The 26036-nt window shown below is 49.7% G+C and overlaps 2 protein-coding genes and 1 non-coding gene across 5 annotated transcripts; 2 read left to right on the top strand and 1 right to left on the bottom strand.

Annotated features, from left to right (window-relative positions):
- Positions 1-310: 310 nt before the first annotated feature.
- On the top strand, positions 311-382 carry TRNAQ-UUG (transfer RNA glutamine (anticodon UUG)). The gene has a single exon. It is a non-coding gene; the product is annotated as a tRNA-Gln (tRNA).
- Positions 383-11670: 11288 nt separating this feature from the next.
- On the bottom strand, positions 11671-16370 carry GNGT2 (G protein subunit gamma transducin 2). Of its 2 annotated transcripts, none has more exons than XM_005890347.2 (3): positions 15961-16370; positions 13876-13981; positions 11671-13416 (listed from the first exon to the last, which is right to left on the bottom strand). In XM_005890347.2, exons 2-3 carry the CDS (start codon positions 13957-13959, stop codon positions 13291-13293), a joined length of 210 nt encoding a protein of 69 aa, XP_005890409.2. In that variant the 5' UTR covers positions 13960-13981; positions 15961-16370; the 3' UTR covers positions 11671-13290. The 2 variants fall into 2 exon arrangements, with proteins under 2 accessions (XP_005890409.2, XP_014332025.2); XM_014476539.2 differs by lacking the exon at positions 15961-16370 and adding an exon at positions 15126-15897.
- Positions 16371-16505: 135 nt separating this feature from the next.
- On the top strand, positions 16506-26025 carry ABI3 (ABI family member 3). 2 transcript variants are annotated; one of them, XM_005890346.3, is made up of 8 exons: positions 16506-16920; positions 21018-21185; positions 22268-22444; positions 23906-23991; positions 24188-24283; positions 24443-24576; positions 25117-25254; positions 25559-26025. In XM_005890346.3, the coding sequence occupies exons 1-8, from the start codon at positions 16804-16806 to the stop codon at positions 25720-25722; spliced, it is 1080 nt and encodes a 359-aa protein (XP_005890408.1). In that variant the 5' UTR covers positions 16506-16803; the 3' UTR covers positions 25723-26025. The 2 variants fall into 2 exon arrangements, with proteins under 2 accessions (XP_005890408.1, XP_070245818.1); XM_070389717.1 differs by lacking the exon at positions 25117-25254.
- Positions 26026-26036: the final 11 nt, after the last annotated feature.

The raw sequence follows: 26036 nt of genomic DNA, 5'->3' as shown, positions 1-26036 counted from the left end.
CGGTCCAGCATTGCTAAGACCGATCCCGCCAGCCTGCCGCACTCCGTGTTTCCCCAAACTCGGTGAGGACCCATGGGGGAGAGCAGAGAGAGAGGCGACAAGAAATGACACCCCGGGACCGGGAATGTATGGGACGCCGGGAATGCAGAAATCCTCGCCGCTCCGCTTTGGCCCGCTCCTGCGGCTCGGGGCCCAGAGTCCACACTTCAGCGCCGGCGGACACTGGGCATCTACTACTGCTTTCCAAAGGCAGCTTCCCGCGCCCGCTATGTGGCTTGAGAAGACTGCCGGCCGCCTAAAGCAGCCAGCAGGTCCCATGGTGTAATGGTTAGCACTCTGGACTTTGAATCCAGCGATCCGAGTTCAAATCTCGGTGGGACCTCTCCAAACCTTTTGGTTCTATAATTCCTATTTTGGAGGCCTCCGGCGGTAGTGGATATCTCGTGCTGAGGCTTCTCCCCAGTGACCTATCGGACCGCGGTTTAGGCTCCCTCGGTCTTTCTCAGGATGCTTCCATTTCAGGGTCGGCCTGAAGGTTGCCGCACGCATGCGCAAGAGCCCAGGCGGAAAAGTAAGCGTGTCTGTGGGACTCGGAGTGGGACTTTACCTCGCAGGGGCTGCCAAAGGCGCCCGGAGGGTTTCCAGCATCCTGCTTCCGGCGGGGAACAGCAGCAGGCTTCGGGTCTGGGAGACGCCCCCTGCCCGCGCAAGCTGCCTGGAATCCTTCTTCCCATTGGCTAACGTGCCCAACAGTCTGCTCTGATAGCTGGGAACTAAATGGCCAAGCGAGCAGAGGTGAGGGAATAACCGGCGTGCGTTTGGGGATCGCTCCGCCCGGAAGTCGGTCAGATACTGAAATGTGTCTGGATTGTCCGCCACAGAGGGAGTGGACTTCGAGGTTGTTTGTGTCTTTTAGTCGGAAAAAAAAAAAAAAAAAATCCCTAAGTCAAGGAATCCGTTCTTCAGTCCGTTTCGGCCGGTCGGGCTATCTGCTAGCGCTTTCTCGTCGTATCGATGGGCTTTCTCTCGCAAGCAGACGATAGGGATCTCCGTGGGATTCACCCACAAGGCTGAGCGAATCTCTTTTGGCGAATTTGCCCAGGGTCGGTATTTGGGTGCTGAGCACGCGCACGTGATTTGCAGGAAAGGTTGTACCTCTGGGATAGCCGCGAAGAGAAGGGAATGGAGTGTTGTCTTCTGGGTTGGTATCTGGGTTTTAAGAGCTGTCTGTCTCTCGGAAATAAGTGACGAGGGAGCCCGCTGACGCACCTGTGATCTCCCTACAGGGTGACTGGCACTGTGATTATGTGGTCCCGCGCCTTGGGAGAATGCCATGGAAACAGAATACTCGCTCTGCTCTTCCCTTCTCTCATCCTGAGCACCCTTCCTCCCCAACCCACCCCACACACTGCTTAAACATTTGAATGGATTTGTGTGTATGGGCGATCCCAGCTTCAAAAATACCTAGGCATGACATGTGGGAGGACCTGCACTATCAAAGTTTATTATCAACTCTTAAACTGTAGGAATTAAGACAGTGTGGTACTAGAGCAGAGAAAGACAGACGAGTAGAACAGAATAGAGAGCCCAGATACAGATGCACACATACTTGGTGATTTATGATAAATATAGTACAACAGAGCAGTGGGAAAAGGGCCTTTTTTTCAGTAAATTATTCTGGGATCATTGAGTGTCCATATAGAAAAATATGAAATCAAATTCCTCCCAGTTTACAATAACACAGCAATACATTCTAGATGAATTATAGACTTTAATGTGAAAAAAAAAAGCAATAAAGTTTTGGAATACAACGCAGGGGAATATCTTCATGACCTCAGGGTAGAGAAAGTCTTAAGACACAAAAAATTCTAAAGGCTTGATACATATCACCATATTAATATGATATTCTATGTTATCAAAAGATCCCAATAAGGAAGTGAAAAATTAAGCCATAGAAAAGGAAAATATATTTGTAATGCATAACTGACAATTTGTATGTAGAGTATATTAAAAACTCTTAAAATTCAATAAGAAAAAAAGAAACCTAATGGAAAATTACAAAAGACTTGAACTGGCACTTCATTTAAAAAAAAAAAAAAAGGGAAATACAAATTAACCGATACACAGGAGAAGATGCAACGCATCAATCAAGAAAATGCAAATTAAAAGCCCAGTGAGATACTATTACACACTTACCAGATTGACAATGCTGAATGTTGGGTTTCCCTGGTGGCTTAGACGGCAAAGAATCCGCTGCGTGCAATGCGGGAGACCAGAGTTCGATCACTGGGTTGGGAAGATGCCCTGGAGGAGGGCTGTGGCAACCCACTCCAGTGTTCTTGCCTGAAGTCGGACATGACTGAGTGACTAAGCATACAGCACATGCTGAATGTTACCAAGATTATGGAATACTGTGAATTCTCAGAGGAGTGTAAGTTGGTGAGAAGTCGAAGGTATCATACCCTATAATCCGGCAATTTTACTCTTGTGTGTGTGTGTTCGGTCGCGTCAGTCGTGTCTGATTCTTTGTGACCCTATGGACTGTAGCCACCTCAGGGGGCTCCTCAGTCTGTGAGATTCTTCAGGTAAGGATACTGGCATATGTTACCCCAGGGGATCTTCCCAACCCAGGAATCAAACCTGAGTCTCTTACGTCTCCTGCATTGGCAGGCAAGTTCTTTATCATTAGTGCCACCCGGGAAGCCCGATTCTACTCCTGAAAGAAGTGAAGGTCTCTCAGTCGTGTCCAACTCTTTGTGACCCCATGGACTCTAGCCTTGCAGGGTCTTCTGTTCATGGAATTCTCCAGGCAAGAATACTAGAATGGGGAGCCGTTCCCTTCTCCAGGGGATCTTCCCAACCCATGCTTCGAACTCAGGTCTCCAAAACTGCAGGTGGATTCTTTACCATCTGTGCCACCAGGGAAGCCCTAGACAGTGTATTTACTCCAAGACAGCGTAATAAAATGCAGACATCACTTTGCCTCCAAAGGTCTGTATAGTCAAAGCTATGGTTTTTCCTGTAGTCATGTATGGATGTGAGAGTTGGATTATAAAGAAGGCTGAACATGGAAGAATTGATGCTTTTGAACTGTGGTGCTGGAGAAGACTCTTGAGAGTCCCTTGGATAGCAGAGGCATCAAACCAGTCAATCCTAAAGGAAATCAACCCTTCAGGGGTTCATTGGAAAGATTGATGCTGAAGCTGAAGCTCCAATACTTTGGCCACCTGATGCAAAGAGCCAAATTATTGGAAAAGACCCTGATGCCAGGAAAGATTGAGGGCAGGAGGAGAAGGGGTCAGGACAACAGAGGATAAGATGGTTGGATGGCATCATCAACTCAGTGGACATGAGTTTGAGCAAACTCCAGGAGATAGTGAAGGACATGGAAGTCTAGCGTGCAGTCCATGAGGTAACAAAGAGTCATACACCACTTAGTGACTGAACAACAACAACATATAGCCACAGAAATGTTTGCTTCTGTGCACTCAGAGACATGTGTAAGAGTGTTTTTGTCAACATAATAGCCAAAATTGGAGCTCAAATGTCCACCTACAGTAGAATGGATGAATAATTTGCAGTAAGGCCACACAATGGGATATCACACACCAACAAAACAAATGGACAACTCCATGCAACAAAATGGATGAATAATTTTTTCAAAACATTTTGAACAAAAGAAGATAGGTAGGAAAGGATAAATAATAAATTATTCCATTTGTTTAAAATTTCTAAACAGGAAAAACTTTTTTATTGTCTAGAGCTGCAAACTTAAATAGTAAAATTATCCAGCAAAGCAAAGAAGTAGTTCACATGTAACTGAGGGTATGGAATATTTCGGGGAAGAGAGAGGGCTGTGGTTGGAAGGGGGCCACCAGCAGTCTTCCAGGGGTACTGATACTATTGTATTCTTTGTCCTTGAGTGGAAGTTACATAAATTGTTCTACAGATTTTTGTTAAAATGCACATGATGTTGCACTATTCTGAACCTGTGTTATATTGCTCAATTTAAAAAGCCAAAAAGTGATAAACAACAAGGTCCTACTGTATAGCACAGGGACCTATATTCAATATCCTTTGATGGGGGCTTCCCTGGTGGCTCAGTGGTAAAGAATCCTGCCAATGCAGGAGATATGGGTTTGATCCCTGGTCTGGGAAGATCCCACATGCCTGAGTGGAGCAACTAAGCCCGTGTGGCACAGCTGTTGAGCCTTTAACCCTAGAGCTCCAGAACAGCAACTATCAAAACCACACACCACCTCAACAAGAGAAGCCACCACAACGAGAAGCCCACACAGTGCAGCTAGAGAGTAGCTCCCGCTTGCAGCACCTAGAGAAAAGCCTGGGCAGCAATGAAGCACAGCCAAAGAGAAATAAAATCATTTTAAAAAATGTATCCTGTGATAAACCGTAGTGGAAAAGAATATGAAAAAGAATGCATTAGTATATATGTGTGTAACTAAATCACTTTGCTATACAGCAGAAATTAACACTGTAAATCAACTATACTTCAATAAAATAAAAAACAAGACCATAAACCAAAAAGTCAAAAAGTCCCTGCCTGGAGACATGTTTCTACCCTGGTCATAGATGAGGAATCTGAGATCAAAGTTTGTCCACAGAGAGGGAGTCAGGATAAACCTCCTCTCTCTGTTCTGAGCCATCTGAACCATATTCAGAGGATCAGGTTCGATTCTAGGGATCACACAAAAGCACTGATAAATTTCATCCTGCCGCTAACCGGGTGACTGCATTTGGGTAAGAAGTTGAAATGCTCTGAAATTGTAACTATGTGAGGTGATAAATGTGTTAACTAAAATTATTGTGATAATCATCTGGCAATATATAATATATAAAATCATTACTGTTGTACACCTAAAACTTATACATTGTTATATTTCAATTATATCTTAATAAAGCTGGAAACAATATTCTGTGCCTCATCGGTAAAAGGATAATAACAGTGCCTTTTACCTAGCAGTGCTGTGAGAGTTAGTAAAATTGTAAGCAAAAAGTCCTTTTCTCTGTGTCCCATCCATGATAGATTCAGTAACGATAACTGCTAGAAAGATAACCAGAATAATAAAAACTCAGACTCTTGAGAAAAGAAAAAATGCTCATATGGGAAGGAAAATAAAATTTAGAGGACACTTGTTGGTTGTCAGTTTATTTGCCTAGTTGTTCCTAGTCTTGGTTGTAACAGAGGCAGAGAGAATGAGCACTCACAGGTGGAAGTTAAAGGGGCAAATGGGAAGAACTTTCTAACAATCTGAGCTGTCCATCAGTGGAACAGGCTTGAGAACTTTGGAGCTTTTGGTGCCTGGAAGCCGGAGTCAGGGAGCTCAAGGTCTTTGTCTCAGGGGTGTAGGAAGATGCTGCACTGAAATAGAGGTGCCCTGCCTTCCACCCTAAGGTTTGATTCTGCTGTGAATCCTTGCGCCTGCTCAGGACTTACTCACCAGGACCCATCTCATCATTTCTTTGGTGACTTTCACCATTTTTTGTTTCTACCAAGATCCTCAGTAAGGTGTTTTATATTGCCAACCAGTTCACACATACACAAAGCTGAAATAGAAGTTTGAGAAACAATATTTACCTTTATTCCATGTAAAAGTACACTCTGATATTTTCTCTGGTTTTTATTTATTTTTTTAAGCTGATCACAATCTACTAAGTTGATATCACAACTATTCACTAATGGTTCTGAACCCACCACCATCCCCTCTTCCTTTCCCTACTAGCTCAGCTTTGCTGGGACAGCTCCACCCCCTGCCCCACATTTCCTTCCCTTTCCAGTCCCAATATCTGAGGGGAGAACTTCTCTCTCCGCCTCTCCAGCAGTCTAAGGAGCCCTTCCCCCTGGTTTTATTCCTGTGAAGGGCCCCTAAGGTTCGCATTGTCTGGAACGTATTGCCTACAGGATGTCCTTTCCTGGAGTGACCAGCAGAGGGACCAGCAGAACTTCAGGACCTCCAGGGAAAGCAGGTCTGTGCCTAGGGCGGCCTATTCCTTATGCTAGATGCCAAGGGCTGTCTATTATCTTGTTTATTCATTTGTACACGACATAGTGTGTATTTAACACACAATGCCTGGCCCATAGTAGGTGCCTTCCAGCACCTACTATGTTCTAGGTGCTGGAAAACAAAAAAGTCAAAGACTTGATACCTGCCCTCAAGGAGCTTGAAACTTGACTAATAAATGGAAGATTAAAAGCATAAAATGAGGGACTTTGCTGGTCGTCCATTGGCTAAGACTCCCTGCTCCCAGTGCATGGGGCCTGGGTTCGATCCCTGGTCAGGGAACTAGATCCCATGCCACAACTAAAGATCAAAGATCCTGCATGCCACAACTAAGACCTGGCACAGCGAAATAAATAAAATTTAAAAAATAAATGAGAGTAAAATGAAAGATTATAGGCTCGGGGGTACATGTGGACACAAAAGTAAATGAAACCCATCTAGGTAAGGTTAAAAACAGAGAAATCCAGACCAAAGCTCAGAACAGTATATAAGTGCTACCGTTTGTGTAGAAAGGGGGAGAAGGTTTATATGTGTTGCTTGTATATGCATAAAAGATCTCTAAGAGCACACTTGATAAGTGGGTAACATTGGTTTCTCCAGGAAGGAGTCTAAGAGAAAAAGAGGGAGGGATTGTTCATAGCATGCCTTTTACACCTCTCAAATCCTGCACTACCTGATTTTCTTGTCTTCTTTGCTTGTGCCGCATGGCATGTGGGATCTTAGTTCCCCTACCAGGGAGGGAACGCATGCCCCTGCAGTGGGAGCACAAAGTTCTAACTGAAACCATTCACCTCAGATGGGGACTTCAACCCATGTGCCCGTACTGGAACCTAGCCAAAACCTAGTCTGACACTCAAACTGAGGAGGCCAGGACTCAAATCCACTCGAAACCCTGCTTGGGACTTGAACCTGTGATTTTTTTCATTAGAATCACTCACTTGGTGTCTGGACTTACTGAGGTTCAGGTTCTTTGTATCTTATTGCAGAAAGAATTCAGTGAGAGACAAACTGATAGGTAAGAAGTGGATTTTATTCAGAGAGAAACACACGCCACAGACAGAGTGTGGGCCATCACAGAGGGTGAGTGCGGTAACCCTGAAATGTGGTGTGATTAGCTTTTATGAGCTGGGTAATTTCATAGGCTGCTGCTGCTGCTGCTGCTAAGTCGCTTCAGTCGTGTCCGACTCTGTGCGACCCCATAAACGGCAGCCCACCAGGCTCCCCCGTCCCTGGGATTCTCCAGGCAAGAACACAGGAGTGGGTTGCCATTTCTTTCTCCAGTGCAGAAAAGTGAGAAGTGAAAGTGAAGTCGCTCAGTCGTGTCTGACTCTTAGCAACCCCATGGACTGTGGCCCACCAGGCTCCTCTGTCCATGGGATTTTCCAGGCAAGAGTACTGGAGTGGGGTGCCATTGCCTTCTCCGTTTCATAGGCTAATGAGTGGAAGAATTATTCCAGTTACTTTGGGGAAGGGGCGGGGATTTCCAGGGGTTGGGCCACTGCCCGCTTTTTGGTCTTTGATAGTCGACCTTGGAACTGTCATGGTGCCTCTGGGTGTGTCTTTTAGCTTGCTGCTGTGTTACAATGAGCATATACTGAGGATCAAGGTCTAGTCAAGTTGACTTGTCTGCCATCTTGGACCCATTTGGTTCTAATTAATTTATGTTGTGCCCCTGGGCTATGTCATTCTTTCAAAGGTTGTACCCTGCCCCCTCCCCTCCTGTTTCATAACTGCTGGAGGGGATTCCATGAACCACCTAATTTTGAATGACTTATTCATTCAGTCATAAAGGAGAGATTATGGGAAAGCAGACTATCTGAATTAGCTGGATACAGACAGTATCTCAAGCACAGCATGAGCTGGTGGAGGAATTAAGAAAAGCTCCACTGACGGAGCCCTGGGGACAGGTCGGGGGAGCAGTGGGGAGAGCTGAGGCCTCAAGGGTAAGCAGGGCCCTCCTCCCCAACCCTGTGGTGTGGGACGACGGGCCTTGGCGCTAAACCCACAAGTCTTGGCTTGGTTTTACAGGAGGTAAGCAAGGCAGCCACAGAGAAACACAGCAGCCAAGGGGTGGGGGCGGGGGGCACAGGGTGAGGGGAGCTCTGTGCAAGGCTGTTGGAGCAAAGAGATAAACACAGGAATGTGTGAAGGAGGTAGAAGGTAGACTCTTTAATAATTTGCATCTGATTAGACAGCATGGGGGAGTGGGCAGAGTCTGCAGCTCTTCTAGGCCTTTCTGTCCTCTCTTGGCCTCTCTGGTTTGTGTCCTCAGCTCTGATGCTGCAGGTGACGTCATCCACTTCACCCATTTCCGTGGTCTGATAGAGAAAATTCAGAGGGGCCAAGGGGACGCTGAGAAGCTACCGCAGAGTCGCCTCCACTACCGGCCCGCCCCCGGCTTCTAACCCTCAGAACTGGTGGAGGAGGGCCAGGAGCACCAGCATTTCGACGCTATTTTAAACCCCACTTTAAACCTTGCTCCTGGATAAGCAACCTGCCTTCTCCACTAGGCGGAGGCCTCTGTCTCCCCACACAGAACCGGACACATAATCTGTGGGTCCAATACAGAATGAAAGTATAGGACCTGCAGTCAAAGATTAAGAATTTTGAGATAGAGGCAGCAGAGTGTTAAACCAAGCAAGGGCCTTCCTAAGCAGGAGGCCCTGTGTGAGGGCTCAGGTGGAATAATACACCCACAAAGCTGGTCTAGTTTCCAGGTCTTAGGTTCAGGTGGGGAAGTGGTAGGAGGCAGCAGGGGCTTTGACTAACTTTCCCAGAGGACCTGAGATCCAGATTGGGTAATTGCCCTCTGCCTGAGGCCCCAACATGCCAAGCAGATCAGACCCCACCCCCACTCCACTCCCTAGGGGTGCAGGAGTGAGGTGCAGAAGAGAGCATTTCGGGCAGCGGGGGGCGGTGGGCGGGGTGCGGGTCGAGGTGAAGCTGCCTGATCCACTAGGCAGGATTTCAAGCTGCAGGCAGTCCTAGGAGCTGAGTCCGGAATGAACTAGTCATCTGTCCCCTCTTCCCCTCTCCTCCTTCTGATGCCTGGGAATCCCATTCTGGGAGCCCCTGGTGAATGTGCCGTGTAGAAGAAAGATGATAGAGAATTTGAAACTTGGGAATCATTCAGCTTGATGTTAGCTGACCCGGAAATCAGGAGTTCAAGGGCATCCCTCCTGCCCCTTTTCCTGGCTTGGCATGGTTTTACTCCTCAGGGTCATCACAATTTCAGTGATTTCATCTCTGCTTGGAGTCCTTACACCTCTGACCCACCCTGCTTGGCTTTTTCACTGCCCTCTTCCTCTATTTCAGTGAAGCAAAGGTCCCTAGGGTTTTGCTGGTCTCATCACGTGTCCATCATCGGGATGCTGGTGGGCTCACAGAGTGAGGACTGTTTTGGTGAAGGCCCGGTTTGGTGTCATCATGTTCCAAAGACGGGCTGTGAAGAGGGCTCCTGGATGTGCTCTGACCTGAACCGGTAACAACATCCATCAGGGGCTTCCTTTCAGCCAAAAGGCTCAGGAATCTGTGGGATGGAACTGGAGAGGGGTGGCTCAGATTACTTCTATGACCCACCCTCAGAACACCAAATTCTCCTCTGCTGAACTTCCTAATATGAAGGAAGGAATGCTGCCACCAGGGCACAAAATACTAATTCCTTTCAAGTGAAAGCTGGGATTGCCCTCAGCCACTGAAGGCTCCTCTGGCACTAGGAAAACAGACAGAAAAGGGAGTCAGGGTGTTGGGCCCATCACCGATCTTGAGGTCCTATGATTGTCACCATATCTTAGGGGGTCAGAAGGGTATAGGTGGAATCAAGAGAACCCCTGGGGCACTGAGCCCTGAGTAAACGTATAAGAAGATAGGTAGGGAGTCTCCAGAGAAAGAGAACCAGGGATGGCTGTCTTGACATAAGAGAAGTCGTTTTTGGCCTGAGCTATTTTGTGATCGAAACCTTGTCACAATGCTTGCCTTTGGACAGGTCTCATGAATTAAATATTTTAAGGGAACAGAAGAATGCAACAACAAATGGCTATTATCAGGCTAGAGAAGTTACCATAGTAAAGATAATATATCAGTTGTAAAGATTTCCAGGTCTGTTTCACTGGTAAAAATTAGCCTGAAGCGCTCAAACCACCAGATCAACTGAAACCTAAGCGGTGATGATGTTGACATTTTCTGACCCTTGTGACTTCAGTTAACTCAGGCTTGGATTTTTGTGGATACTTCGTGAATGTGCATGTATCCTTAGTTTAAAAATTCTCCAATTTCTGTTTTGGGAAAGATCCCTGGTGTTCTCTTTTACTGTGCTGTAAGCAATAAATCCTTCTCCTGCTCTCTGGCTTAGTTGTGTCTTTTAGTTTGACCAAGAGGTGGACTGGGTTTTTTGGGTAACACAGGCCAGCAGAAGAAACCACTGCTCTACCTGGATCCTCAATAAGGGTTCAGAGTCCTGAGGAATGAAGGTTGGAGCCAGCCCCCCGAACCAAGAACTCCAACCAAGAAGGAGGCTATAGTCGATGCTCTATACCCATGTGACTGTAGCCCCATCTGTTTTCCCCTTCTTACTGGAATATTAACACTTCTTCATTTAAAAAAATTAGAAGATGTATTGTATTTAGATATTTTCTCTTTCTCGCCTCTCTTCTTTTCCTGCTCTTGGGCAGTGTATTGGAGTGGCTGCATTTATTATTGAGGTTGCAGAACGGTGAAGCAGGGTTACTGTGGAATTGGGAAAGGAGTGGACAGTCCCTGGGAGACCCTGAATTCTGAACAGTGGCCCACGAGCTTACTGGTAGGAGCAGGACAAGCCCCAGGACTGTGGCCCACTGGGGAGGGGCTGAGGGAGTTTGCAGCTCTGAATCAGATGAATGTATTATGTTAGGTTTCTTTGCAAATACTTGGTTTCAATCCTTCTCTCTCACCCCGGAAGCTAGAAACTTGTTGGTATCCTTGACCACTTCCTGTCCCTCGCCCATCAATTAATGAGATGTCAAGATCTGAAAACTTCATTTTCCAAAGAACCCTTCACCCCACCTTCCCCTCTAGACTTACAGCCTCTGCCCCAACCCACTTCTCCCTGCAGCTCACAATCATCTCCTTAATTCTCTCTCTGATTCTACTCTTTGCCCACTCAATCTTGTCAAAAGCCTTGTCAAAACCCTTCTAAATGCAAACATTACCAATTCACTCCCAGCAGATATGGTGGTTTAGTATCACAAACAAGACCCTCTGATCACCTGCAACTCCACCTCTCTAGCAGCAGATCCTAAATGTCTAGGCCTTTCCCTTGACATTCCAACAACTCTGACCTGATAAGTGTTTGCATTCAAACCTTTGTTCTTTTCTTCTTCATCTTTTCTTCTGTTAATACTGTCCCTTCAGCCAGATTTATATCACCCTTTTACAGCTTAATCCTGTAGGACTCAGCTGCGAACACCACCTCCCTTTTGAGGCCTTTCCTGTCCTCTGGATCTCAGGTGGCCTTGGCCCACAGTGGCCTGAAGCAGGGTTTCAGCTCCCAGCCAGAGACTGAGGTCAGGAAGTGGCAGTAAGAGCGCTAAATCCTGGCCACTAGACCACCGGAAACCAGTGGCCAGTGACAAGGCCCTGGCCCACCAGCTGTGTAGAAATGAATTTCCACATAGAGATGGAAAGTAGTGAAACAGTTAGTGTTTATTAGGAGGGAAAAAGAGTACAGTACATGCGGACAGACGCATGATGGGCTCCGAGAGAGTCACACCACTGTGGGGGCTTCAATCACTTATGAGGCATTTCTTCCGGTTTCCTTTGGTCGGTCATATGGCTTTGCCCTGTTCTGAGTCTGTATTTGGGACATCTCAGCATCCTCCCATGTGTGTGTGGACATCTTTTAGCCAAGGTAGATTTAGTGAAGAGGGCTATGGGTAGTTGCATATTTTACTATGAGGTGATGCCCCCTCTCTTTCGACCTCCAAGGAGCCTTTCTATGCATGTGTAGGCTGGGAGGTCTCCTTAATTTCAAGAATGAGGAATATGTGGTCTTTTATCTCCTATCTGGGCAGGGCCCGGCCTCCTCTATCATCCTGCATTATGGAGTTTCTACTATTATGGAATTCCTGTCCACAGGGGAGAAACTGTTCAGCCTGGGGCCCATCTATCTCACTCTCTCCCAGCATGCAATGCAGCCACTCAGCTGGACTCTGTAGTCTTCCTATGTCCCCCTCATACTCCGCACAGACTTCTCTGTCATTGCACTGAACACATTGTATCATGAATGTCTGTCTGTGACTTCTTTAGATAGTAATCTTCTTGCTAACAAGGCCTAGGAATTAGTCTTTCAGCTCTAAGCAGGATCCAACCTCCCTTATGCTAATCAAAGCCTGGCCTTCTGCTGCTTAAATACCTTCATCAGCTTTCTGTTGCAATGAGAATAAAAAAGAAAGTTCTTACCTGAGCTCACAGCAAAGTCCTTTAGACCTGACTTCATCTTCCTCTCCAGCCCCATGTTTTACCCCTGCTGGATTTGTCCTCACCCTCCCCTCCCAACTGTCTGCAACAGTTCACTTTGACCTTGTCCAGTGCCCTGAATGTCCTCTGCTGTGTGTTCCTACACCAGCCTCGACTCCCCCTTTGCCACTGTAGCACTTACTGATTTAATTGTAACTCTGTTTCGTGTCTTCTCTGCTAGATTCCATGACAATAAGAGCCACTTGAATTTTGCTTGCTCTTCTATCCTAGCCCAACATGGAACAGACAATCAGTAATATTCAATAAATCATGACATCATGACTTTACAAGCTCTTTTTGTCACCAGGCCAATCTCAGGTTATCTAAATGACCGGGAGGAGTTCCACAGGACCAGACATGAGGTGGGGGAAAAGGGCCTCCCCAACTCCAATCCTCAACCCAGAAGCTCTGGATGGAAATGCTGGTTCCCAGGCAGACAGTGGAGGGGGAAATAGGAGGCGTTTTAAGGAGGAGTAACTGTTTCCCAAGGACTGTCCGGACTCTCAGGGAATTGCGTCCTGAGCCAGGGCGGCTCTCCTGGGAGCGGTTCCAGGTGGGGTCAGCAGTGACCCAGCAGGTGATGGAGGTAATGGGAGAGAAGAGTTCACAGTGGAACTGGGGAATGGATTCACGATGAGTGCAGCTGGGCCTCTTTACTCATCCTGTGACTAAGAGAGAGTGAACATCCACTGCTTCCCTGCACATCCCAGGGTACTTGGTTCTGGTGGGGAGAGGGCTGAGGAGGGGCAGGCATTCAGGGTGAGGGGCTCCAGCACCATCAGCTTATTATACAACCGCCTTTTTCCTTGAAGGGATTCTTGTCCTCAGGGATGCCTTTAAGAAGAGGGTCATTTCCTGCTTCAGCCTCCACATAATCCTTGATTTCCTTTCCTGTTTTGGAAATCTGGGAGAAAGCAGAGTGTGGTTCTAGCCCTTTTCTGTTGCTCAGGATTCATGATTTGCTCAGTCCCCAAAAAACAGGTTTCTGGGCAGGATGGGAATAGAGACAGGAGAGAAGAAAGATGAGAGGCACAGGCAGGTGTGAGAGGAGTATGAGTTCCTTGACCAGAACCAGAAAGCCTGCTTCTTACTTGTGAGGGATATTTGGCCAGGCCCAGTCCAGGGACTGAATTGGACACACCAAGCCCTCCAGGCTCTGAGGTTATCTCTTGTGCACCTTTGTAGGAACAAACTTTGCCTCCTCCCACCTCCCAGCCCATTCCAGAGGCACCTCTTGCTCTTTCTACTGCCCTGGAAAGGTCCCACCACCCTGCTGTTCATCACACCTTCCTTTGTGTCCTGTCTCCATGAGGACCAGAAAGGGATAGAGAAGAGGCAGCAGGGAGTGAAAGAGGAGGCTCACCAGAGCTCTTGGGTTCTTCACTTCCTTCTTCAGCTGCTGTACCTCCATCTTTAAGAGTTCCTTCTCGCTGAGCTCTTGGGCCATCCTGTCCTGGAGAGACCAGGCCCTGGAAAGCATCCACAGCCAGGACTTTAAATCCCCTGGTCACCCCCAGCTCCTCCTCTGTACTCTCCATACCTCAGCTTCTAACCTCGTCCCTGCTCACCATATATTCTCATCGCTCACCAAGGATTCACTGCAGCCCCTGCCCCTACCCTACTGTGAGCTAGGCTCAGGAGGAGAAGATGGGGCAGGCACACACAGTCTTTGCCCTTAGATAAGATCTGTCTATGGAGAAAATGGGGATCAGAGCATGGAGAAGGGAGAGAAGAGCAGTTTCTTTCAGTGAGACAGATTTGGGAAGCAAAGTTATTGTTGCACCAACACAGGTAGCTCATTAGGCAGTTTTCAGGAAAATTCAGGTCCTGCCAGAAGAAAGACTACCCTAGTGATTAAGAGAAAGGCTCTGGAGTCTTCCAGACTCCAGTTCCGATTGTGACTTGGCAGCTTCCAAGCTGGAGCGCATCCTCCTTCAACCTTCATTTCCCCATCTGCAAAACGGTATAATAATGGTACCTACCTTATATGATTATTGTGAGGATTAAGAAAATAATGTCTGTAAAATATTTTAACACACTGCCTGGCATATAATAAACACAATGTGTTCATCATCATTATCACTACCACAGGGTTATCAGGAAGGCCTGCCTGGTTTCTAACCTCAATAATTCTAAGACTAGATCCCAGTCCAGTGCAACCTCAGCCCCTCTCACCTGCCAAGCAAGAGCGTGCACTTCAAGACCCAGATGAAGGCGTTTGAGCCTCCTAGCTCCTTATCAGCTGAAAGTCTTTAGACAAAGCAGATGGTCTGGAAGCCCAAATCTCTGATGCCTAAGCTGATCATAGGCTCAAGGTTCTAAACTCATCCAGCAGCTTGAGCCTTCCAGACTACCACCACTGCAGGCAACCTGTCTCGCCCCCCGCAATCAGCCCGTCTCCTATAGTGACCCCTCTGGCTTAGAGCCCATTTCCCCATTCTTACCCTCCAGCCCTGCCTGCTCCCCTTCCCCAGTCTTCTCTCCCAAGCCCCCTCCTCCCCTATGTCTGAGCCTGCTCTGAGGCTATTTCCAATGAGGCAAGTCCTACACCACCTCCCAACTTCCCTCATCCGAGAAGCCTCTGTGTCCCTCACTCAAGCCCCACCATCTCACCTTACAAGGTTCTCCGAGCTCAAATTTCATTCACTCGTTCCATGAAAATGTACTCAGGATGCTATGCCCATCAGCTAGGGGCCATGGCCACTGCCAGCACCCACGTCCATGCTTCTTTGTCTCCATGCCTCCCTCTGAGCCCGGCACACGTGTCTCCCTCAGCAGTCCCTGAGCACAGGGCTCACATCCTGATCTCTCTCTTGGTCTCCTCCAGGACCACCCAAGGGCTATGTCATTTAACAGTCACTGAGCTTCTGCTCCGGAGAAGGCAATGGCACCCCACTCCAGCACTTTTGCCTAGAAAATCCCATGGACGGAGGAGGAGCCTGGTAGGCTGCAGTCCATAGGATCGCTAAGAGTCAGACACGACTGAGCGACTTCACTTTCACTTTTCACTTTCATGCATTGGAGAAGGAAATGGCAACCCACTCCAGTGTTCTTGCCTGGAGAATCCCAGGGACAGGGGAGCCTGGTGGGCTGCCGTCTATGGGGTCGCACAGAGTCGGACACGACTCAAGCAACTTAGCAGCAGCAGCAGTAGAGCTTCTGCTCAGCCTGACGCCTGTCCAGTGAGTGACAAGGGACCCTCTCAAGGAGCAGATATTAAGGGACCAGTGTGGTCAGTGAGGGATTCTTTTTTTTTTTTCCTGACTTTAGAATGACAGACTCCCCAGTAATAGGGGCAGGGAGGAGGCCCAGAGTCCCTCCTAAATTCCCTTACTCCAGAAATCAATTCCCATTGACAGCTCTGAGCTCTAAGAGTTTGAGATCAGGACAGGACCCCGGACATCATCCAGTCTGAGTCTCTTGTGAATTCAGGAAATGCAGCACATACCTCCTGAAGCAGGCTTGATGCTCTGGCCACTGCTGCTTCCTACGACTGACGTGTTAATCTGGAATTTAAACCTGGTGCTTCTCAAAGCCAAGTCCTTCCTGTTGTCTAATCTGAGTCCCTTATGCTCCACTTGGTCAATTTCATCTTGTCCTGCCTCCACCAGGCCCAGAGCATGTACATACACCAGATCTTCATTGCAGGTAACCCTTCGGAGACTTGATAACACTTCTCAGGGGACCTCTGGTTGTATCTTCTCAGTGTCCTGCCTGGTCCCTCTGGCTGCTGCATCGGCTGTTTTCCATTGTTGTGGCACCACCGCCCTATGGGCCCCCAGCATGACCCGTCTCCATATCCTCTCCACCCTCCAGTCCCCTGTCTCTTGGTGACTCATCCCGAGCTTCCCAAGGAAGCCCCCACCCTCTGCCCTTTCCTCCCCTTCCATGAGTGGAAAATCCATCTCCACCTCCCAGAGCAGGCCAGCCCCCTTCCTCCTGTCTCCCATCCCAGCCCCCGCCGCAGCTTCCTCTCCAGGCCCAGGGAGCAATCACAGCCGCCCCGACCTTGGCTTCCTCTGCTAGGAGGGATTGGGGGGCTGGGCCCCCAAAGGAGCCCCCCCTTTTCTCCCTTCCTCTGGGCAGGGGACAAAGTGGCACAGGCCAAGGGAGTGGGGACTAACTTCCTCTTGTCCCCGCATAGCATGCCTGCCCCTTGCTAGCAGGTTTGGGTCTCACGCAGAGGAAACCAAAAGCAGTGAGAGGGAGGGAAGGCAGAGCAACCAATCAAGGGCAGAGTGAGGTGCAAAACCGGCAGGCTCCCCGGGGAGCCGGGCAGAGGCCAGGGGCCATGGCGGAGCTACAGCAACTGCAGGAGTTTGAGATCCCCACGGGCCGGGAGGCCCTGAGGGGCAACCACAGCTCCCTGCTGCGAGTCGCAGACTACTGCGAGGACAACTACGTGCAGGTAAGCAGAGCGGGTGCAGGCCTGGCACCCCAGCCCCTCCAGGGGCCCAGAGCCCATCCTGACAGGTGCTTGGCCTGGGCGTTGGCTGAGCTATCCTCCCACTCCAGGCTGGCTTCATCCCAGACCCTTAAATTCTCATGCTGACGTGTGCTCCCGGGCCCTCCTGTACTCCTCTTTCCCAGAGCCTCAGAGATGCCCAGGGAAGGCAGTGCTACCCCATCCTGCTATAGGCCTCCCCGCAGGCTCCTCTCCTTCCGAACGTCCCACTCAGATCCAGAGGTCTAAAGACTTGTCCTCACACAGCTGTTGGTGCCATCATTCCATGTTCACGCTGGCTCTAGGTGAGACTTCAGAAGAACTTCCCAAACATTGTCTTGAACTTGAGATGGACGAGAGAAAACTCTGTCCCTGATAGCTGAGGGAGAGTTGAGAGATGTCACCCTATGTTGGGTTAAAGAGATGGAGTTTGACTCAGAGGCAGGGGGATGGACAATATGACTGCATGCAGCAGACTACCAGCAAAATGCAAGGAGAGTGGCATTTTAAAACAGTTTTCTAAATTGGGGTGTTGTCCTCGGACGGAGAGTAGGTGCTTGGATGAACAGAAAAGGACAGCCTTCATAACGGCCTTGTGAGACAATATCATTATTCCCGTTTCATAGATGAAGGGACAGCAGTTCAGGGAGGCAAGGTGACTTGTCCAAGGTCACATCGCTTGGCAATGGCAGACCTGGGCATCAGCCTAGCCTTGACTTCTGAAGCTGAACCCTCTCCTCTCTGCCTTTCCCTCCCTGACATGCTGTATGATTTTAAGACAGTTTATTTGCACTGGGACCTCCCAGCTCCGTAGGAGTGAGTGTTTAAAAAAAAATAAAAATAAAAGGAGAAAATGCTTATGAGAAAATGGCAGATTAAAGAAAGGTCATGGCAACAGCAGTTAAAGTGCTTTGCATCTGAACTGCCTTCATTGCCCCCTTCAGTCCTCACCCCAGTCTGTGAGGTGAGGACCACTCCCACTTCACAACCAGGAGGCTGAGCTTCTGAAAAGTTAACTTACGTTCCCAGGGTCTCCAAGCTAATGGTAGAACCTGGATTTGAACAAGCAACTTTGACTCCAGAGCATTCCCCCCCAAATCTCTAGTTGAAAATGCTACTCCCACTGTAGATCCTGAGTGACTGTGGGTACTGAAACTGAGCTGGAATGTGGCTTGTGAACTAGCTGCATTCCCCTAGCACTGGAAGGCAAGCTCCTCCTATGGACTAGGATGGAGGCCCTCTTTCCCATTCTTGTTTAATAACTTCTGCACATCTCAAAGCATTTCTGGATGGGTTCTCATTTGCACATATGGGGTGCACACAGAATTTGAGGTCAGAAAGACCTGAGTCCAGTGTCCAGCTCCTGGACATGGGGCAAGTTTCCCTTGTGATTCTTATACCTTTTATCACAGTGGTCACATGGGTTAAACGTAATAATGTATTAGCACATTTAGCCCAGTGTTTCTCCCTCAAGAAGGGCAGGATAAATGGCAGCTGTTACTATCATCATCACCTTTCATCAGATGGATGAAAGACAAATATAGATATTCAAAGTTAATTCTACTGAGGTGAAGCAGCCCTTGTAAAAACCCTCAGGGCCTCAGAAGCCCTGACCCAGGTCAGAATCCTTGGATTTCAGCTTCCTTCATGCAGAACACTACTAGACCACAGAACCAGTTACCTTCCCTGGCTCCTCTGAGGATTTTCTGAGGAGCAAATGCCTAGGAAGGATTTGGATGACTTCTCAAAACTGGTCTTAAATAAGACCTGGTTCCCACGATCTCCCCTCCTTCCTCACACCGCCCCCTCCATCTCAAGCAGGTGTCAGGAAGCCCTTGGGGAATGGGGGAGGACAAGCTAGGGTCAACTGCAGAGTTCTCTGTCAGGGTCCATTGAGTTTGTAGACAGGGTAATTTGCATGATGAATAAGCAGTCAGCCATGAAGATGGATCCCAGACCTTTGTTTCTCTAGACCTGACTTTGGGTTAAGACCAAAGCCAGGAGTCGGTAGGCATCCAGGCTCTGTCCTCCCCAGAGCTGGGCCCAAGCAGACATGTTTCCTGTTTGGACTGACAGGAAAAATCCAGTGATGAATTCCACATGCCAGTCCAGGGAGGGGTGAGTACAAGAGAGGCCAGCTAATACAGAGTAGTCACTGCTCCATTCTGGGCCTTCATTTCCTCATCTACTCAAGGACAGTCTTGAACTACAATTAGACCTGTTGTTCTTTCTGGGTTGATCTCTTTGCCTTTTCAAGGCACTCAGTTATGTATGTTGATGATATGTAAATTGGATGCAAATAAGCAGTTCTTAGCCTCTTTGGAACAGAAAGGCATGGAGAAGCACCTGAGGGGAGAAGGTTCTGGGCCCACCCTTTGGTTCAAGTTTCATTGGGGCTACACTAGATGCTCCCAGGTCTCTTTGAGCACCCTGCTTAGATAGGTTCTAGGTCTGTTCTCCACTATGGGCCTCGAGGATCAACTGAAGGCCCTTAACAAGGAGACCTCAGGGTGCAGCCTTACTGATTAGTCTGCTGGCCTCTCCCCAGACTTGCCCTGGATTGGCCCCTACCCTCGTGTCCCAACCTGAGATGAGGAAGCTGCCTGGGGAACCAAATGACTAGAGAAGTAAACCCTCCTCAGTCTTCAGACACTCCCTGCCCACCCCACCACCACTGCCTGGAAGTGTGGCCCTAGCCAGCACCGGGCACAGTGCCTGGCAGGCAGTAGGAACATGGCCAGCAAGTGTTTGGGTTTGCATTCAACCCACTGATTAATTCACAAATGCATATTCATCAAGTTTCATCTGTATGTTGGGCACTAACTATTCCAGGATAGGATACAGAATAAAACAGATGAGCTCCCTTCCCTCTTAGGGCTTACATTCTAGTGTATGTGGATGTGTGTGTGTGTGTGTGTGTGTGTGTGTGTGTGTGTGTATGGGGGGATAGATAATGAAGTACATAGATAAAAAATTTCAGATGGTACTAAGTTCTATGAAGAAAACGGTAAATCTAATACAGAGTCAATACAGAGGTGGGCTAGGGGAGATCTTGGGGTGATCGGGCAAGTATCTCTGAAGACCTGAAGTATAACAAGTGCAAAAGTCCTGAGGTACAAGCAATCTCAGCTTGATCAGGAACTGAGACCCAATAGCCAATGTGGCTGGAGGACCATGAGTGAGTGGGAGAGAGGAAGGAGATGAGGGTGAGGAGAAAAACAGGAGCCAGCCTTGTGGGACCCTATACAGGCCCCGGTTATACAGGCTACACTTCTCTGGTGGCTCAGACAGTAAAGAATCTGCCTGCAATGTGGGAGGCCTGGGTTTGATCCCTGGGTCAGGAAGATTCCCTGGAGAAGGGAATGGCAACCCACTCCAGTATTCTTGCCTGGAAAATTCCACAGAGAAGCCTGGTGGGCTACAGTCCATGGGGTCACAAAGAGTCAGACACAACTGAGCAACTAACACTTTCACAATATAGGCTACAGTTAGAAGTTGCTTTATTCTACCCCTTCTGGGCTTCAGTTTCTTATCAATAAAATGGACCAAATTATTGGTTCCCAAACACCACCTTGCAGACCAGAGCTAAGCCAGGAGCTCAGGAGTCACCTAAGGAGCTTTTAAAGGTACAGATTCATTGGCCACATGCCCAGGGGATTCTGGTTAGAAGGTCTGGGATGTGGGCCTGAGGTTGGTTGTTTGGTTTTCAAGTCCAATAATATCTTTTCCAGCCAGTGTTGACTTCCTCTTTCCTTTCTACTGTTCACCATTTACGATCCCCCCTAAAAAAATATCTTCAGGAGGGTAGTAGGGCTAATCCTCAGTGTGACTATCTGAGAAGGGTATCTTTACCTCCCCTTGGACCCAGTTCCCAGGGCTGCAGAGTCACTTTCCTAATACCCCTTGAGTCCTTCTTACCGCATCGTTCTTACAGAAACCTCCTCAAACATCTGACGGTAACCGTTTTCTCCCAACTCAGCCCCCATCTTCTTCATACCCTATCCCATCCCAGCCCACAGCCAAGGACCCAGTGGAACATGCCAGGGCTGTGTGTATTTCAGGCCACGGACAAGCGAAAAGCACTGGAGGAGACCATGGCTTTCACCACCCAGGCCCTGGCCAGCGTGGCCTACCAGGTGGGCAATCTGGCTGGACACACCCTGCGGATGCTGGATCTTCAGGCGGCTGCCCTGAGGCAGGTGGAAGCCCGCGTGAGCACACTGGGCCAGGTAAAAGCTGGGGGAAAGCTGCTCGCCTCAGCCCCTAACTCTTCAGCCCCACCCGGACATCTTCTGCAGCAAAAGTTCTTTCCTGCCTTCCTCTACATCCAAACACCCACCTCTATCCCAGAAAGTTGGCACTTGCCAAGCTTTTTGAGCTTCCATGTGTCTCAGGGGTGGGCCTTGCTGTCCCCTTCTGACCAGGAACTCCCTGATGGCAGAACTCTTTCTGAATTCCTTCCTACATGATCGAAAGCAGGCTCTCCCCTCCACAGTGGCTACATAGCACAGAAAAGAGGCAAATGTACCCTGTTTTCATCTAAACACAGGCGGTGACTTTATAAATATCCCAAAGTCAGACTGCTTGCTTGGCAAGGTCATTCTCAGCCCTGGAAGCGCTGCCACCACCACACAGCGTCCCACCCCATCTCGCATATACACCCTCCTCCTTCCTTCCTGAATCCTTGGCCGAGGAATTACCCCATAAACCACATGCATCAGCCTGGCCTGTGCATCACTCACATGTTCAGTGTGAGTGTGTCTTTTTCTCTCACCCCAGCAGACTGAAGTTCACACCCTCTCAGAGATGTAGGTTTCTCCAAAGAACATTCCAAGAGGAAGTTGATTCGCTTATATTGTCCCCCAAGGCAACCCACTCCAGTATTCTTGCCTGAAGAATCCCAGGGAGGGGGGAACCTGGTGGGCTGCCGTCTATGGGGTCGCACAGAGTCGGACGCGACTGATGTGACTTAGCAGCAAGAGGGAGAGCTGATTCAGCCATGATTCTCAGCCACCTCCACATTGTCTCCCTCTGCTCCCAAGCTGGCCCAGCCTCTTCCCAGCACCCCTTAAGGATGCTGTGTTTTCTCTTTTCCTCTGGTTCCTGCTCAGCTAATAATAACTCTTGTTCTCTTCCACTGGAAGTTGCTCCAAAGTGGCTCCATCCTTTCCTGGCAACTCTTTACCCAAATGCTGTGTGACCTCAGGGACAAAACTCACTCTTTCCCGGCACCTCGCTGCCTCCCATGGCCTCTCCCCCTCCCCAAAGTTTTAAGGGAAAGAGCATTGTCACCTCCAACTCTGTCACACAGATGGTGAACATGCATATGGAGAAAGTGGCCCGAAGGGAGATCGGCACCTTAGCCACTGTCCAGCGGCTGCCTCCCGGCCAGAAGATCATCGCCCCTGAGAGCCTGCCTCACCTCACGCCCTACTACAGGAGACCCCTCAACTTCAGTTGCCTGGATGACATTGGCCATGGGATCAAGGTAGAGAGAGGGGCCCCTCCTCTTTCTCCACAGCACAGCCTCTGTTTTTTTAAGGCCATACCTCATGGGGATTTTGTTTCCCCGGTCCATGCCCCGTGCAGCGGAAGCACAGAGCCCTAACCACTGGACCACCAGGGAAGTGCCCCCAGCCTCTTCTGCCTCATGGCTCCCTTCGCTCTAGAGCCTCAGTTCTCTTCCAGGACCATGTTCTTGTCCCACCCTGCAGCCCCTTTCCTTCCTCATTCCCTGAAGCCATCGCCCTAAGTGGCTCTGCTGCTCCCCATGGGGCCCCCTTATAGGAGAGGGGGCCCATCTTCTTCCTTTAAAATTCATCACGACCTTTCTCTTAATAACTGACCTTTACCCTTATCACAAGACCTGCTGACAATGCCACCTGGGCTCACACATACAAACTTGTGGGTACAGGATGGGTGTGTGTGTGTGTGAAGGGGAAGAGCGGAGAGGGAAGACGTCAGGGTGCATGAGAATGGTTCCCCAGCCACATGAGAACAGCAACTTCCTCTGTCTGGAGGTTTGAGGTCACTGTGCTGAACAGTCACCCAGAGTTGCTGTTGGGTGGGGAGGGCGGGGGATGCAGGCACTCAAATGAGGACATGCTGAAGACTGGCATTTTCTTCACAGCCTACCTCCTTCTGCGAGGTGGAAGAGGACACACCCTTAATCCCATTTTATCCATTCCTTGTCCCCACACGTCAACATTCCAGATTAGATTGGCTGCTCTCCTGTATCTAAACAGCCCCTTGATTTCCTTAACACAACATCTCCCTCCAAAACAGAAATCACACTCCCTCTTTCAGTCGCTAGGCCCTCTTGCCAGTAAGTTCTTCCTTTTATCCAACCTAAATTCTTTATGCCTGAGTTCAAGTCCCTTTTATCTTGTCTCCAGGGGAGGATAGCAGAGGACATCATTCCTCATGTACCTATTCTTGGGGAAACTCCATCACCAACTTTAGTGCTCTCTTGCACATGAGTTCACAGCTTGTCACTTGTACTCTGTACATTCTGCTCCTCTCTGCCCTGAACTCCCCAAAGCCAGTTCCTCAGGCCCGTGAAAATGACAGGTGGGAGGTTTCTACCTCAGCCTCTACCTCCTCAGCTGTGGGCTGGAGTTGGGGTTTCTCAGAGTTAAGGCCCACAAAGCAATGCGCTCAGAGACTTTGGGTGAGAATGGGGCTCAGCTGCTGAGGCCCTGCAAGAGGAAGTGGCCTTCAGATCCTGTCTGCCTGAGCCTATGGCAGATTTAAGGCCCGGTCTGCCAAGAGCAAGACTGAGAGGGGTGGGGTGGGAGAGCAGGCTGGGAAGTGGAAGTCGGAACTTGCTCTCCCTCCTCCCCACTCTCCCAGTTCTCATCTGCCCCTCCCCCGTTTCCTCTCTGGGATGGAGGGGCGCTGTTGCAGGCCGCTGTGGGTGTCAGCCCCCGCCCCCTGCTCCCCCCTGCAGGATCTGAGCACGCAGCTGTCGCGGACTGGGACCTTGTCTCGTAAGAGCATCAAGGCGCCTGCTACTCCCGCCTCCGCCACCCTAGGGTGAGGTCTCCCACAATCGTAACCTGCACCCCCTCCTCTCCCTCCCCTCAACCAGAAACTACTCCCCACCTCCCGTCCCTTCAAGCCAGGCGCCAAACTTCCTCCTCCGACAACTGCCTCTTCTCACCCCGAACCCCTGCTCGCCTGATGGCTTCCCCCTCGACGTCACTTCACCCCTCCTATCTTCCCACCCCAGGAGAGCACCCCGGATCCCCGAACCCGTGCAGGCCCCCGTAGTGCCCGACGGCAGACTCTCCGCCGCCTCCTCTGCCTCCTCACTGGCCTCAGCCGGGTGAGCCCCACAGGTTTTAGGTTGGGGTGGTCATGAAGGTGGATTAAGACTGCGGACCACAAGGGCGGAGCTTGTGATTGAAGGGGCGGGGTCAGCTTGGGTACTGAGTTAGGAAGTTGTCCCCCAACCTAGCAAAGCCCCTTTCTCTCTGGTCTTCAGCAGCGCCGAAGGTGTCGGTGGGGTCTCCATGACCAAGGGGCAGGCAGCCCCCCAACCCCCACCCCCACCACCTGCTGCCCCTGACTTCTTCCTGCTACCCACTTCGTTGGAGAAACTGTCTTTGCCCCCACCGGGTAAGGAGCCCTGCCTCCTCCTCCTATCTCAACGTTTGGGGTTGTTTTCTCACCTCTCGAGTGAGAAAACCTCACCCCACCTCACCCCAGTTGGATCCAACTGGGCCTATGTCAGTGAACTTTGTCCAAGGTAGGAGTGACAGGAAGAAAGCAGAGGAAGCAGGCTAACATAATTTAGCCCCTGCTTTTTACCAAGTCAAAGCTTCTCATCCATTTTCTTGCTTAAATTTGACTGCTTAGGATCTTCACACTCCCATTCAACAGATGAAGAAACTGAGCCTGTGAAGTTAAATTAAGTGACTTGCTCAAGGCTTGCCCAGCCAAGTGGCAGAGTCTGATCACCCTACACTGTTCAACATTGCTGTTTACTGAGCACCTACCACCCGCTAGAGGCACTGTGGGAGGAGCAGGATGAACAAGGGCTGCAGGCAGAGTACATCGAATGGGTAGATCCTGGGGCCCTGCTCTCCAACAGTGAAGTTTCTTGGAGTGGATGGGGTTGCCTGTGTCACACTTGCAGCCTTTCTGCTTCTCTCCCAGCCCCAGAGCTGCCCATGCCCCTCGACCTGCCCCCTCCTCCACCCCTGGATATAGATGATCTGGAGCTGCCACCTCCACCCCCACCAGGCTTTGGGTCCGAAGAGCCCAGCTGGGTCCCTGATGCGTACTTGGAGAAAGGTACTTGAGTCCTGGGACTGAAGGGCAACAGATTGTGGGGTCAGGTTTCCCCCCAATCTTCTAGCCCAGAGCCATTCTCCCTTCCATTTGCAAAGGTGTGACCGTTATTCCCCACACACCCACACAGAAAAGCAGCTGGCCTGATATTGAGTATTAGCTCAGCTGAGGAGGAGCCCAGGGCTTGGTAGAAGGCATCTCCTGCCCAAGTCCCCATGGTGCTCTCTAGAGTTCAGGGTGTGGGCCCCAGCATCCCAGGGTGCAGCAGGAGGCTCATCTCACGGCACCCTCCCCTCTCTCCCTCCAGTGGTGACACTGTACCCATACACCCGCCAGAAGGACAACGAGCTCTCCTTCTCTGAGGGCACAGTTATCTGCATCACCCGCCGCTACTCTGATGGATGGTGTGAGGGTGTCTGCTCCGAGGGGTCTGGATTCTTCCCTGGGAACTATGTGGAGCCCATCAGCTGACAGCCTGGTCTCTGCCATGCTATTCAAGCACTGCCTTGAGTGAGCCTGAGTCCCACACCAAAGCCAGCTTCACTCAAGACTGGACCAGGGTTGCACACCTCTGGGCTGTTAACTGTTGTCTGTCCCTTCCCCCCATTGCAGTGGGAGGGGGTCCTGGGAGAGGTACCCAGAAGCCTGCTAGAGACAGGAAAGAACTGGAAGCCAAGGTGTTTGGTGATCTTATCCACAGGAGACCCTTGGACCATGCAAGACAGGGTCTCCAGCTGCAAGTGCCAACTTGGAATAAAACTGGTGACCTCTTGATGATTGCCCTG

Source organism: Bos mutus, chromosome 19 (assembly GCF_027580195.1).
Source record: "Bos mutus isolate GX-2022 chromosome 19, NWIPB_WYAK_1.1, whole genome shotgun sequence".
NCBI lineage: Eukaryota > Metazoa > Chordata > Mammalia > Artiodactyla > Bovidae > Bos > Bos mutus.
This window is presented reverse-complemented; position numbering and strand designations above follow the sequence as displayed.

Excerpts from the sequence above, each read along its gene's own strand:
- GNGT2 (XM_005890347.2), bottom strand. The coding sequence starts at position 13,959 with ATGGCCCAAGAGCTCAGCGAGAAGGAACTCTTAAAGATGGAGGTACAG. Across the intron at positions 13,417-13,875 it reads TGAAGAACCCAAGAGCTCTG|ATTTCCAAAACAGGAAAGGA; the intron begins GTGAGCCTCCTC and ends GCTTTCTCCCAG.
- ABI3 (XM_005890346.3), top strand. The coding sequence starts at position 16,804 with ATGGCGGAGCTACAGCAACTGCAGGAGTTTGAGATCCCCACGGGCCGG. Across the intron at positions 22,445-23,905 it reads ACATTGGCCATGGGATCAAG|GATCTGAGCACGCAGCTGTC; the intron begins GTAGAGAGAGGG and ends TCCCCCCTGCAG. Across the intron at positions 25,255-25,558 it reads TGATGCGTACTTGGAGAAAG|TGGTGACACTGTACCCATAC; the intron begins GTACTTGAGTCC and ends CTCTCCCTCCAG.